The sequence below is a fragment of the Falco cherrug genome, chromosome 4 (assembly GCF_023634085.1).
Source record: "Falco cherrug isolate bFalChe1 chromosome 4, bFalChe1.pri, whole genome shotgun sequence".
Taxonomy (NCBI): domain Eukaryota; kingdom Metazoa; phylum Chordata; class Aves; order Falconiformes; family Falconidae; genus Falco; species Falco cherrug.
In genome coordinates, this window is record NC_073700.1 from 36461784 (window position 1) to 36476379 (window position 14596).

The 14596-nt window shown below is 49.6% G+C and overlaps 1 protein-coding gene across 6 annotated transcripts; it reads right to left on the reverse strand.

The window, feature by feature from the left end:
* Positions 1 to 646: 646 nt before the first annotated feature.
* Positions 647 to 13979, reverse strand: ROGDI (rogdi atypical leucine zipper). Of its 6 annotated transcripts, none has more exons than XR_008731661.1 (12): positions 13901 to 13973; positions 11641 to 11712; positions 10194 to 10276; positions 8762 to 8816; positions 8154 to 8234; positions 5691 to 5786; positions 4291 to 4389; positions 3691 to 3804; positions 2903 to 2952; positions 2418 to 2475; positions 2205 to 2239; positions 647 to 1641 (listed from the first exon to the last, which is right to left on the reverse strand). XR_008731661.1 is itself a non-coding variant. In XM_055706674.1 (12 exons), exons 2-12 carry the CDS (start codon positions 11696 to 11698, stop codon positions 1600 to 1602), a joined length of 855 nt encoding a protein of 284 aa, XP_055562649.1. In that variant the 5' UTR covers positions 11699 to 11712; positions 13901 to 13979; the 3' UTR covers positions 647 to 1599. The 6 variants fall into 6 exon arrangements, 5 of the variants coding, with proteins under 5 accessions (XP_055562649.1, XP_055562650.1, XP_055562648.1 ...); XM_055706674.1 differs by lacking the exon at positions 2418 to 2475 and adding an exon at positions 8544 to 8593 and having other exon boundaries at positions 2205 to 2331; positions 13901 to 13979; XM_055706675.1 differs by lacking the exons at positions 2418 to 2475; positions 13901 to 13973 and adding exons at positions 8544 to 8593; positions 13484 to 13887 and having other exon boundaries at positions 2205 to 2331.
* Between the last annotated feature and the right edge of the window lie 617 nt (positions 13980 to 14596).

Sequence of the window (14596 nt, forward strand, 5' to 3'; positions counted from 1 at the left end):
AGCTATTCACAAGCTATCTGGACATGATCCTGGGAGAATGGCTTTAGATAGCCCTGCCTGAGCACAAGAATTGGACCAGCTAGACCCCAGAGGTCCCCTTCCAGCCCCAACCATTCTGCAATCTCTTTGTTTTGAGCACAGTGCTCTGGATAGCACTTGGGAAACACCAGGATCCTGATGTTTTCCAACCATGCTGTCAAGATAGGCTCCAATGGTCCTGATGTTTTGTAGGGACCTTGGTGAGCCTGCAATCTTCACACCTAAGCACACATGTAGGCTCCTGGGAAAGGTACTCCAGTGAGGAAAGCCACCAGAAACACAGGCTGGACAGGGCTAGCTGGTGCCAAGCAGGAGACCGGTGATGCTTCCTCATCACTTAGCTAGCTCCAGGAGCCAGCCCAAGCCAGGCTCAGTACCTGCAGCCTCTGCCAAACATGACCATCAAGGGAAGTTTTGAAAAGTACTTCAGGTAGTACTCAGGTGTCAGACAGCACGGGCTGAGGCTACACAGACCAGGCCCAGCCTTCAAAAAGCTGCCCAGCTCTTCTCTCAGAGACCACTACGGTCCTCCCAGTAAAGCAAACAGTACCCCAGCATACATAACTAAGAAGAGTCACTCACTTGTAAGGAAGTACATAATCTTCAGTACTCTTTCATTCTCAGCTCTGACAGCCCACAGGAGCATGGCAGGCCTGAGGACCTTTATTTCACAGTTATCAATGGCTAGAGGGATGAGTTACATACTGTAGCATCCATAGGCAGGCAGTAAATCATAGTAACAACATGGTACTCACTTTGGGTTTAATGACAGGATGTGAGACCGCACAGCTGTGCTCAAGGTACCGAGGCAAGTCCAAAGGCTGGCAGTGAAAACAAGATACTAAACCTGGAAAAAACCAACTGGCCCAACCAGGGCTTAGGAAAAAAAAAAAAAAAAATCAAAAACCCAAACTATAATCACATTGATGCCAGGGGAGGGGGAGAAAGAAAAAAAGAAAAGAAAAGAAAAAAAAAAAGTTCAAACAGCAGCAAATAAGAATATTCCCCAAAGGGGAACCAACAACATGGGCATGGACAGAACAGCTAGGAGAGGGAGAGGCTCAGGGCTAGTCATAACCACAGCTGGACCAGATCACAGCAACGTATTTCACTACACTGAGCAACATGCCCTACACTTTTTGTGGTGTGTTCAATTAGTCTGTCTTCATCCCTTCCCATCCAGCTCACAGTCCAGCAGTTAGTTACAGCACTGTGTGCAAATACAGTTAGTGAGAGCAGTCCACAGCTCCCCGTACCTTGTAATGGCCTAGTGTAATTCATCAGAGGTTTGGAAAGCATAAGCCACAGAACGCACGTGAGAACAAAGACAGGTAGAAGCTCTTGCCAAGCACACAGCACTGCCTGGTGCCCTGCTTACGCAGCAGTCCCAGACAAGGCTACTTCAAGTTGTGTCTCTCGATACACTGACCCTACCCCCCGTGGAGGGCCACATGGTAGCGAACCCCTGCATTCCTCAGGCTGACCTGGACTCAGCTGGCATGTCGAAACCAAAAAGAGACACTGGAAGTACTGTCAGGGCTTGGAACACTCCACGGAGAATTAATATGGCCTGTAGTTCCAGTAACTGGAGAAAACAGAGATCTGGAAAGCAAGAAGAAAAGCAGGTAAGTTCCTGTATCCCTTGGGCCCCACAAGAAAAAGCATACAACACGTGCCGAAGATGGAGCTTAACAGCATTACACACTCCAGCACTGCATTGCAGAAGGCCGGATTTGCTGCTATTATCACGGAAGAGGCTTGGAGTGCAAAGTTACTTGCTCAAGGTGGCAGCCAGGTCAAGCTGCAGATCTGGAACAGAACATGGGTCTACTCCAACCCAGTTTGCCAAGAACTCCATGCCTCCCCTCCAGCACCTTGGCATTTCCTCACATCCAGCTCATGACTGAGAACACAGAAGTGTCTATCTGCTCCTTTCCATCTAGTCACTAGTTGAGCAAAGACATCTGCCACACTACTACACTTATCCAAGATGGTGCCTGCTAGGCAGAGCCAGCCAGCTCCCTGGCTCCAGACCACTGACTCAGCACTTGTTTTCAGTTTATACGCAAGTTGTACAGAATAACATGACATCAGATATTTTAGGAGATCTGAGGTCTTCACAAAATCCAGAGTTAAAAACAAAGCCCCTTTTCCAAGGCTATTACCTTGTCCTTCAGTTGCTGGCAAAGCTGCAGTGAAACTGTGAAGAAGACAAGGGCATCATTTAACCATGGGACAACACATTCCACTTTATGGACATGGCTGACTTCATACCGCTGGTTGCCAAACTCACTGGAGGGGTGGGCAGGGGAGGGGGAAAAAAAAAAAAAAAAAAAAAGCACAGCTTCACACACAACAGCACAGAACACAAAACTCACCTGTCCTCCATTCTCACAGAACAGAATATGATGATTTCTACTTCATTTAAAACAGCATCTGGCAAAGTTATAGAATGCAAACTCTCAGTCTGTCTCTGACCAGATTTAGAGTTAAGCTAAATCTAATTGGGTTAAGGTAGAAACTTCGCCACTTTTCAGAGAGGCACAAAGGCAGGAAATGCAGGCGGCAATGCCAATAACCTAATTTTCATTGTGGTTGACAGCTCTCATCTCTATGGCAAACTCATGGCACTGCATCAGTAGGCTGTATCCCGAAAAGTCACATCTTTGGGCCTTTATGACCAAATCATCACAGAAACACTATGATGGGCACCTGTGCATTCACAGGCACAGCCACAGCAAACGACTCAGTCCAGCTTCTCCACTTAACAGATGCTTCAATCAAAACTGTGTACAGCCATTTGGATCTCATCCTCAGCATACTCCTACACCTGTTACACAGCCCTTGTAGTGACTGTACTTACAACATGGCTCCAGGGTTGTGTAAAATGGACCCTCCAGCAGGCTTGAAGTTCTGGAGGAGAAGGAAAAAGTCATTAGGATTTGGGTTGCGATGCAGTAAACAAACCACTTAGAGGTTTGCACTTTCAGTAGCCTGACATCAAGAAATGCCTATACCATAATACTCCATTCATAGGGAATCCATGTCATTTGATCCCTTCCTGCTCCTTCATGAAAAAAAAGTTCTACAGAGAGGCTGAGTCCAACTTAGCTCCAAATTTTAACACCACAAAAGTAAGATGAGAAGATCCAGAAGAAAAGCAACAGACAGATTTTAGGGAAGATATCCTTATGGAAGGACTGCATTTCATAAAGCTTAAGAGTTTAGTTCTTATAGGACATCAAGCTGACCCAAATGCAACAGGTGAGGCAGAAATATACCCATCAAAGCTCCATCCAGAAAACCCTACTTTGATGTAAACTGCATTAATACAGTTATGCCCTTACATAATTATGCAAAATTATCAAACTATATTGTAAGATAAAGCATTACTTGGAAAAAAAAGTAGTTACTGGCTTTCTCCACAGCACTGTTTTTTTCTTCTGGGCTAAGCAGCCATGCCCAAACTAGATTTAGAAACAGTGTTCTGTCTGCAGCTGATCTAAACACAGACACTTATCAGGAAGTTACAGTCATTTCTACATTATCTTATGCATATGACATTGCACCATGCAGCAGTGCAATCTCCTCCTCACAGTGGGATGCAGGGAGAAATAAACAAACAAGGCTCAAAGAGACAGTAGGCATCACCTTGGTTGTGCTGGGCTGGAGCACATGGAGTTGGTAGACAGTCAGGCACAGCTTATTCAGGTTTATATAGAAATTCACAAGGATGTCTGGAGGCAGAGCAGGGGTGAACATTTTCTGGTGAGAAAATATGTAGTTTGTCAGTGAAAGGACCATTGTTTCTAACGCTGGGAAATCACTACCTTTTTCTAAGCCATACTACAATTACCCCACAGCGAGAGGGACATTAGGAGAGAAACAAAGACTGAGCAGCTTGCAGGCCATGGTTGTTCTTCTTGCTGCACTTGATCAAATAATGTGCACACAATGGTGACAAAAGAGGATGGAGCAGTGTTCACAAAGGCAAATCATCCATGGACAAGATTCCTGGACACAGAACAGAACTTACTCTCTAGAGAACCAGAGTCCTCATGCCCAAGACATCTGCCTTCCCACACGAAGATACAGAGCAGCCAAAAAAGGCTCAGAGTCTGCACCTACTTCAGCGCTCTCCTCCTGCCTCAGGAGACACTTTAGAAATCCACTTCCACCAGGATGCAGCATAGTACCTTAACTGCTGCATGCTGCCAGACTGTATGGAGATCTAGACCACCATATACTTACTGTAAGACCACTGGAGGCAATCTCTGGTAGAGTCAGAGTGGCTGGAGTGGTAAGTCGATTTCGGGCTCTTGAGAGCTGTAACATCACAGCATCCATAAGCTACAAGAGAACGTACAGTATACTGCTCAGTGGTGATCCCCGGACAGCTCTGGATAGCATGCTGCAGAACCCTACAGTATTTTGTAAGTGTTGCAACAGCAACAACCACCTACCCACCCTACCTTGCCCTTCCAGGAATGAAGGGGCTTACTGGGAAGGGGTGGCTCCCACCTAAATGCAGTTTACTGTTACCACCATCATAGACACTTGTGAGACAAGCCAGAGGTGCTTAATACCAGGGACTGGAGAGAGAACAGCTATTCATTAGAAGAATAAGAAGAGAACATGCGATCAATTGCTGATGCCACAGAAGCATCAACAAACTCATCAGCTTTTCTGAAGAACAGGCATTAAGGAGAAACAAGAAGCTGTCTTCTAGTTCTCCCCATTCCCACATCATGGGTACAACGACTGCTGCACGCCCCTGCCCCCATTCATAACCACGTATAAGCCAGGGCACTAGAGAAAAGAACCAGCTCATTGTGAGCCAAATCCTGCCAGAAACCACAGTTCCAAGGCTTGATTCAGGCAGACTTCCTTCTCCAGAAAAGAAGTGGAAAGCAACATGTGTCTGTTATAGAGCTCACGACTGCTAAGATGAAGGCATTTTGTATTATGACTAATCTCTCATCCCTACTTCCACCCAGAAGTAAAAAGGAAATAGTTTTATTACCTAGCTTCTTCCTACTACTAGCCCATATGGAGGCCAGAAAGGTTTAGTGTTCTCACATTTGATACTGTGATGAATTCGACCGAGTAAGTCAAAACTCTGGCAGCTTCAGAGAGCATTCCAAGCAGAGGGCTGGGCTTCACGGCCACGCAGCACCTGGTCTGTATCAGACCACATCAACTACTCTTAGCAAGTGAGAATTGGCTTTCAAATCATCAGTAAATCACAAGTACTAACTGTAATGTTTTGTTTGCTGATGACCGCCTCGTTTCTTCTCTCACCAAAAGCACTGACTGGCAGGGAAGAGCATGAGCTGTGTAACCACATCACCCAAAAAAGATCAAGGGAGATGCTCCCATCACAGGTGTGCAACAGGGCACTGACTGCTCAGATTGCCACTCACCATGACGTACAACCCTACTACCGATGCTAAACTGGTATAAATTCATATCAAATATGAGGTCACATGGATACTCCTTGTCACAGGTAGATATGGGTACAACTGGGGAATCCACTTCCAGTAAGAGACTCCACACAGTAATGTCCATTAACTGTACTTGGAGGGAATGGTATATTGGAGGGAAGAAAATAATGCACATTCCTACCCAAGTAGAGAGGGCTTTCTCCTCACCTTGAGGACCTCCGAGCCTGTTTTGAACTGGTAGTTTACGTCTCTGTTCATAAGCAGGTAAATGGCTTGGTTAACATGGTTTCTAGCATCCTGGATCTGCAAAGGAACAAATGCAGCCCTATTAAAGAAACACTCTCCATAATACACACTAGGAAGTAGAGGTTTCCCTGGCTATCTCGTTGGCCCTAAGATAACGGTGACTTCTCAAACATTAAGGCCATTTCTCTCTGAGCACCACACACACTAATACAAATCTACCACTGCAGTCCAGATCCATTATCAGGGTCTTCGCTCAAGGACTGGAGATGCAAAACAGCCTGGTAGCTACAAACCGGATTGTCAATAAAAATACCACTGCTCCCTGAAGGAACAGTGGCATCAGGCACTCTCATCCTGGGACTACTCTGATCATGACTGTTCAGGTAGCAATTCCCACTGCTGATGGTATACAACAGTCAGGTCTAGCAACACCAATAATGATTTCTTCCTTTGGAACTATCAGAGCTAAAAAAACAAAAAAAAAAAAAAAAGACGTAAATTACATCAATAGCAGGAATGAGCAGCAAACATAGATTTCTAATATGTCTCTGGCAGTATTCCAGAGTCCTTCTAAACTGTAATTGTTGGGGTTGAGATTTATCTCCAGCATCAAGAAGCCGCTTCTGTGGAACTTGTCTGGACTCAGGACACAGCTAGCTCAACTCCCTCTCAAGCTCTAAGGCCACTTGCAGCCAGGAGATAATTATCAAGGCAAGGCTGATAGGTGTATCACAGCGCTTTCATGGGAGCCAGGGCAAACCAGAGGAAGAGGAAAACGGCCCTGGGAGAAAGTGACTTGTGTTTGGTTCCAGGCAGCGGCAGAAAAATTGAAGGAAAAAAAAAAAGCAAAGGGGTAAATCAGAGGGTGCAATAAATGTAAAATGTGAGCAGGGAAGCCCGTGTGAGAGATGGCTGCTGGGAGTTGGATAACACAGCCTGGGACATTTGTAGTTTGATACATCTACACTGCTCCCCACCACCCCCAGATCCCAGCTCAGCCTTGCAGAGGCCTCCCTGACATAGATCTGGGCATGGCTCCTTCCCATCCAGAGCTCGGGGATCACAGAATAGCCCTGCTCTTAGAAAGAAAGCACAAGGCACTAGAGGCTACAGAGAAAAGAGATGATAAAATCCACTGTCAGACTACAGAGAGACTCTGCAGATACTCAGGCTATGGCATCTCCAAACACCAACCACCTCCAGCCTTTACATCTCCCAGATACTTTTGAGCAAGCTAAATGGTTCCTGGCAGTGTTACCCAACCCAGCAACGCCAATCCTGCTATTATAAGGACCTGCTTCATTCCTGCTGCCCTTTGATTTTGCTGTTTTCTAATCAAGTTTCTCAAAACTTGTGTGCCTGCACTTGTGTTCCTCAAAAATGTGCCTATACTACAATTCCTTAGCAATAATTTGACTTTGCACAGAGAAACAAAACCCCAACTGGCACCGCTCGCTAACAGAAGAAACTCACAGACAGGATAGAGATCGCCACATAACCACTATAAATGCTTCTGCACAGAGTCCTTTAGGCACTCGCATTCCACATCTGAACAACATCAGAACACAAAACTCTTGCAAGTAAATAAAGGAAAGGGGTTTTCCATAAAAGGCGGTAGAAGCCCATCAACCAGGCAGCAGTACAAAACAGCCACTAAATAGGATGCACTGCTGAGTGTTATCACAAAAAACTTCCTTGCCTTGTTGCAAGGCATAGTTTGGCATTAATGTCTCAAGTACACAATTTTCTAGATTTCTAAAAAGTTAGCAGATAGAGCTTTTACTCTGCTGCCAAAGCAGCTGTTGGAAACTGCACTCATTACCAAACGCACGGACCACCCATAAAAATCTGAACCATGGCACAGTGAAGCACACTGAATGCATCCTTCTCCAACCTACTCAGCTATGATAAAGTAACTGTGGGAAACGAGGTCTTCAAGATCAGGCACTAGATCAGGTCCTGAAATCAGTTATCTGGATAGCCACATCCCTTTAACTCCTTAGCTGAGGGAACTCAGCTATGCTACAAGAGCACAACGCAGTGAAATTTGCTCTCAGCATAAAGAAATGCTTCCATAAGAGTAGAGCAAGCTCCTCAAAGCCTCTAAATTTGCTCTCTGTCTGGCTAGCCTGGGTTTTACAAGCAAACACAAGGCCAGTACTAGACAGACACCCTGGGCACTCCTTTCAAAGGATTACAACTGCTATGCAGCCAACCTTCAGCTCACCGGTGTGCTTCAGGAACAAGCAGAACCCGCTTCTCTCTCCTAGCACCATAACCAAAATCAACTGCATCCGTTTCCTCCCTTAGCTTTTATCACTGGAGCTAACAGAGGATGGATGTAACCTTCTCTTCTGGAAAGCAAGGGGCTACCGCTCAGGGGGTGCAGACTGTAGAGGGGTACGCAACTGAAGTTACCAGTACCTGCTGCAGCTTCCACTGCTTGTCTTCCCGAAATGCAAAGTGCAGAAGCTGATTATTTCTGGGCATTTTCAGATTCACATCCTTCAAGAAAGGAACAAACACGTGAGAGCAAGTAAACCCCCTATGCAGAACATGGCGACTGCCAGTCCCATTCCATTCTGTCTCCCAGACCATCTTAGCAAGCTGCTTTCAGCAGTCTTGGCATGGTCAGAACCTCGGTCCTCCTACACGAAGATCTTAATACAAAGGATAAGTTGAAAGGTATTTAGTGAATTGGGATCCAGGCAGGACATAGGACCTCATCTCAGAAGGCCCCCAGAGAAATTTAGTATTATCCAACAAAGGCAGCAAAGGCAAAGAATCCCCATGAATGTCAACTCCATCACTCACCACGGTGGGGGTGGGGGTAGATGCTGGATCTTGACAAATGTCAACAGTTGCTGAAATGTTAAAGATTTAAGGCCTATTAGGGAAGACCAATAAAAAACACTTACTGATCACTGGTAAAGGATAATAAGGATGGCCTCTCCCTTGAGGTCAAAGTGCGATAAGGATGACCCCCAACCCCTTGATGGCAGTATGAAACAAGAAGCATGGCAAGTACTCACAGCTTGACACAGGGCATCTCCCTGCAGTGTCAACACACCTTTCACCTGGTCTGTGCTGGAATAAGAAGATAGATCTGGGTAACACAATCACAGAAGGCAAAAGACATCTACTGAAACTGCCAGCCCAACACCACCCCTCCCTGTCCTGCATAGCTTGCCAAGCTCCCCTCCTTCCAGGGGTCACTTGGGGGGTGCAAGTGAACTCTACACACACTTTCAAGTCCCCAGCTCTTGGCCTGCCGCCAGCTGCTGTCACATTCTTTATGAGCCAACTCACCCTAACTGCCCTGCCTAAAACATTACATTCATTTCTGATAGCACGCTTATTTCATGTATTACCTGTCAACAATTTGGCTGCTGTTACAAACAGCTCTAGCAGGCACAAACACAAGATATTAGATGAATTACTGACATTGGAGTGCTAGGTGGTTCATATGGGAGCTGAAAGCTACACCCCACCCTGCCCCCCTTCCAAGAAAAAACAAAAAACAACTAAATAAACAAAAAAACCCCACACCTTTAAAAGGTCCTGCAAGATGTCTTGTATCTACCATGAACAGTGGGGGAAGACTGAAGCAGCTGGGCCTTCAAGAACTCAGTATAGCTACACCTTACCTTTTAATACACTAGACAGAGCCTCTTCAGGTCAACACCTTGCAACAACTATGAATGAGAGCTGGAATCAACTTTTTAAGATCTGAAGAACACAACTTTCAAACCCAATACAGAATCACTGCATCATTGTATGAAGTGCTCACCATGCTGTTTCTAAAGACTAAGGTCTACTACTTCACAAGAAGCTTGCAACCTCTGCCAGAGTACAGCTATTCAGACCAAAGCCTACGGTGAAGATCAAAAACTGGACAGCTATTTCAAAACTGCACTTCTGTAGCACCTTCTGTACAGGTCTCAGTTTGCTCTGTCAGAAGTAGATTTATTATTGCTCTTTTAGGGAGATTTGGACAGAGGTTAAGATTTGTCCACAGACACAGTCAGAAACAGCCAAGAGCAGAATTCAGGTCTTGTAACTAAAGTCCCTCCGCCTTTTGCCAGGAATGCCCTTTGGCAAAACTGCTGACAGCAGCACACTGACACAACGTATCTGTGTGGTCAGGAATCAATCACTATATTGTAAGTGTCTGCAGGAAATGGCACAAGTATGGCTAAGGCAGCCCCGGGAACACGGCTACGGACTGTTAACGTTAACCTGCCGTGAGAGTTTGTTCGTTTGTGTTCCTTCAGGCGAAACCTCTCATTAAAGAACCCCCTTCCGCGCTGGGGGTGCCGCGGGGACCTTTGCCGCAGGCGCTCCAGGAGCAGCGCCCGTTGCCAGAGGGAAGCCCCCGGCACAAGCACCGGCGAGCGGGGGCAGAGCGCCCGCCGGAGCAGCCTGGCAGAGCAGCAGCCACCCGCTGCTGCTGCGGCCACTTACCCTGATGTGCTCAGCACAAAGTTCTCCTGCTTGACAGCTCCTCCCGAGCCACCGGTGGGCAGGGTGAACCGGTGAGAGGCCTCCTGCCCAGGGGAAGCAAGAGAGGACACAGTGAGTGCTGAGGTACCTCCTGGGCCCTGAGCACTGCAAACCAGGAACAAACACAAGGCAAGAGCAGAAAAACAGCCACCAGCAAGTGGGCGAGCACAGAGCCGTCACCTTTCCAAGCCTCCTGCAACCCGCCTAACAGCATACGGATCTTCCCTCATTGTCTTGCAGGACAGGCGCAGCCCAGGAGAAGGCTCAGCACAAGCAGCCCATGGCAAAAGGTGCTGGAAATTGCACCCTCCAGCTCCACGCCTGGAAGCCAGACAAGTTGGCCAGTGCCCAGAGGGGGTCACCAAGCTGCAGGCAGCAGGAGCGCACCCCACACAGTTCAATCCTGCGTGCCCTCGGGCACCGTGGCACTGCCCCTCTCTCAGCACTGCTGGTCCCTTACCCACGTGCTAAGCCTGGAGTGAAAACCAGCCCTCCTGACTGGTTTTACTGGTTGATGACTGTCCTTTAATCACACTTCAGCCTTAAAACCTCTAACAAATTCTTCAAAACACCTACTATATATATATATACACACACAGATACCACTGGTTATTGTCACCTGACAGCAAGTCACATCCTGGGTCAGCACTAGGGCACACCTACCTCTGCTGGCACCCACCCCTCACCTCCACATTTGTGCCCCTGCTCTTGCATGACCCACTAACCCCCACCAAAACCTCAGAGCACCGAGAGGCTGGTCCTGTTGAAAACTAACCGAGCAGGAGAGCAGCAGACTCTCATGCTCACAATCCCCCCGGCTTTGGCCAGTTCAGCACCTGGATGCCTGGGAAGCGCCAAACCCAGCAGCCTGTGCCCAGGCTGGGGTACAGTGCTGCAGGCCGGGTTCAGCTGAACGCTTCACACGTCTGCAAGGGGCAGGTACCAGCAGAGAAACGGTATATTTCAAGGGAAGGATGGTTTTGAATGTGGAGAGTGCATGCTATTAATTACTGCACAAGTAGTAGCTTGTCAGCTAAAGGTTATTGTGCTCGTTTCCACCATCACATGACAGTTACAGGCAGATCCAAATTCTCTGTTCCAGAAAATATTCACATCTCAGGTAAACATCTGGCAGACAGGTCTGGCTGCCTCCACGTGCCTTTTCAAAGCAGCTACCTCAGCAAAGAGGATCACGAACAGAGCAATCTAAGGGAAATCAGTTTTACTGTGTGTCCTTGAGATCAGAGGGCAAGCAAACACTTGGGACAGCACAGGACATGCACGATGGACCTTGCTGTGCACCCTTTAGCAAGTATTTTTTCCTCCCTGGGAATTCCACCACCATTCCTCACATGGGAGAGCACACAAACCCACAACACAAAACCCAGATGAAGCAAATTGACATTACCTTCAAAATATCTTGCAGCTGTTTCAAAACAGCATGGACCTCTTCCTGCAGAAGCCATTTAAATTCTTCATCCTACGTTGTGGAAAGATAGCAGTGGAATCATTAGAAGTTGAACACTGGAAATAAATAATTTTCATATATGTCTGAGAGATTTATGTTCTAAGTATACTGCTATGTCCGTGCTGTTTAAATCACACACTAGTAGAAGAAAAATATTTCTTCCTGATCTGTTGAAAAGCCTTACTCTGCACTTCTCCACCCCAGCCAAATGAACTGTCCTCATTCCTGTTTTGACTTTAACAAAACAGCATTCCTGCAAGTCGCTGTACCAATAATCACAGAATCAGCAAAGAACAGGCAGCACGGCATTTGAATTTCAGAGCAAAGCACAGATCTCACTATTTCAAAAGCTGACGCATCTTTTTAAGCTGCTGGGGTGGGCTGACCTTGGCTGGCCAGCTGCTAGACACCCACCCGGCCTCCCCCCCTCCCCCTCCTCAACAGGACAGGAGAGAAAATAAGATGAAACACTTGCAGGTCACGATATAAGACAGAGAGATCCCTTACCAATGACCATCATGGGCAAAACAGACTAAATTTGGCAGGCAAACTTGTTGCCGATTAGATAGTGAGAAACAAAACCTAAAATGCTCCTTGTCCTCCCCCCACCCACCCCCACCAGTGGCACCTTACCAAGCAACAGCAACCTAAAAATAAAGCAAGCTAAACCAAAAAGCAGATGGGAAGAAAGACAGGCTGAGGACTCCCAATTATCTGGGCGAATTCAGTAGATTTATTATTACAAATTCAGATCTGATGACACGCCGCCTCAGGCCTCGATCAGTTGTCTGCTACAGAGAAGCCTGTACAAAGCAGATCCTCAAACCACAGCAAAGCATTCTTGTTAATTAACGAGACCCCACACAGAAGATCATCAGAGAAGCAGGGACAGAGAAGCAAGCAAGGGACAAAGAAAAGACTGACACTTGCTAACTTGTAAAAGAGGAGAAATCTTTAGTATGGAAAGTACTGGAAGGGAATGAACTGAGCAGGTGGCCCACAGAAAAACTGGAAAGGTGTGGTCGACTCCAAAATTGAGACCTATGATTTCACGAACAGGCATCATGTTCACCATGAGAAACACCAAATAACTGTTCACTGATGTGCTGTCACCTTTTGCAAGTTACCTGACCACAGAGTAGCACAAGGAGAGTTTTGTTTCAACAAACATTCACCCAGAGCAGGTATGTACAACAAATCTAGGAAGGATTCTCTGTCATCCTTCAAACCAGCGTGGGTGCAGGACTACTGACTTCCACCATTTCATCCTGGTTTGGGTTTCTGGGCATCACGCTGACATACTGGATTCCCTGCTCTTTCATTCCCTGTGACACTCGCTGTTGTCCAGGTTGCCAAAAGAACAGAAATCTCATCGGTAAAGTGGGTGCCTTTAGTGCCTCCACCAGCCCACTGCTGCCACACAGACATTTCCACTGCAAACCATCACTGGTGCTCAGCCCTCCAGTAACAGCCAAAGATCTTCCCCCCACCCGGGGACCAATTTCAGACCAAGTTCATTCACCACGCCTGTGCACGAGGCACCTGCAGCTCTCAAGAACGCCAGCCATGCTACTCCAAACCACGAGAACTTTCGGACAACCCGTGGCTCTCAGCCCAGCCCCAGGCGAACCCCTAAGTCCCCTCCCTGGACAAGAAGCCACCCCTTCTTGCAGCCCCCGGCCCGGGGCCGATCCGGGCCCTGCCCGCCCCCGCCAGGCCAGCCGCGTCCTGCGCCCACCGAGCACCGGGCCGCCCGGGACAAAGCCAAGGTCACGGAAGGCACCTGGCAGCTCGCCGTAAGTGGGGCCGCCGCCGGCACCGACCACCCCAGGCTCGCCCCAGCCAGACTGAGCAGCAGCGGCCGCTGCCGCCCAACCCTCGGGGCGGAGCGCCGAGGCGGAGACCGTCAAAGCGACGCCGGGGAGAGGCCGGCGAAGGCCGCGGGCAGCACGGGGACGGGGCCCGGGGACGGCCCGAAAGCCTGTCCCAGGGCCCTGCAGCTCTCGCGGAGCGCCTCGGCCCAAGCGCGGGGAGCCGGGGGCAGCGGGAGGCCTCGCCGCCGCCCGGGGAGCCCCCCCGCTCAGGCCCAGGCCCAGCCAGCCGGAACCGGTCTGCCAGGGTCCCCCAGCAGGGCCGACCGCCAGCCGGAGCCGGGCCACTGCCGCTCGCCGCGGGCACGGCGGCGCCCCGCCCGACTCACCAGCGCCGCCCGCTCCGCCGCGCTCGCCATCGTGGCCGCCATCCCGCCGCCCGCCCCGCCCCGATTGGCTGCCGGCTCCGCCCTCAGAGATAGCGCCTGATTGGGCAGCACCGCCCTCCCCTCGCACCCCAGGCGTGACGTCAGCGGGGTGGGGGGCGGGGGCGAGTGTGGGGGCGGGGCGAGGGGCGGGGCGAGGGGCGGGGCGAGGGCGGAGGGCGGGGGCGGGGCCCGGGCCTGAGGGCAGGCTGGGCCTTACCGGGTCGGGCCGCCACCCGGGCACCGACAGCGGCGTCTGGGCTCGGCGGCGTCGCGGCACGAGCCGTTTCGCTCGCGCCGCTCCCAGCCGCGCGCCGGGTCCCGGAGAGCGGGCGCGCGAGTCCCGCCGGTTTCGTCTCAACATTCCGCAACCGAAATAGACCGACGCCAGCACACCGGCACCGGGGCCCTCGCGCGGGGGCCGCCGGGTTCCTCCTTACGCCGGCCGTGCCGCCAGCCTGCGCTGCCAGCGCAACTCCGCCCGCCCCCCCGCCGCACCTGCCATTCATTCCCAGTAAAGCGCATCACGAAGCGTGGCGGCCCGCGGCGCCTCGGTATCCGAGCGTCCCCCGCCGTTCTAGAGCCAGCGCTGCCTCGGCCATCGCACAGCAGCACTCGGGAGCGCGCAGCCCCTTCGGTGAAGGGACCTGCTCTTGGAAA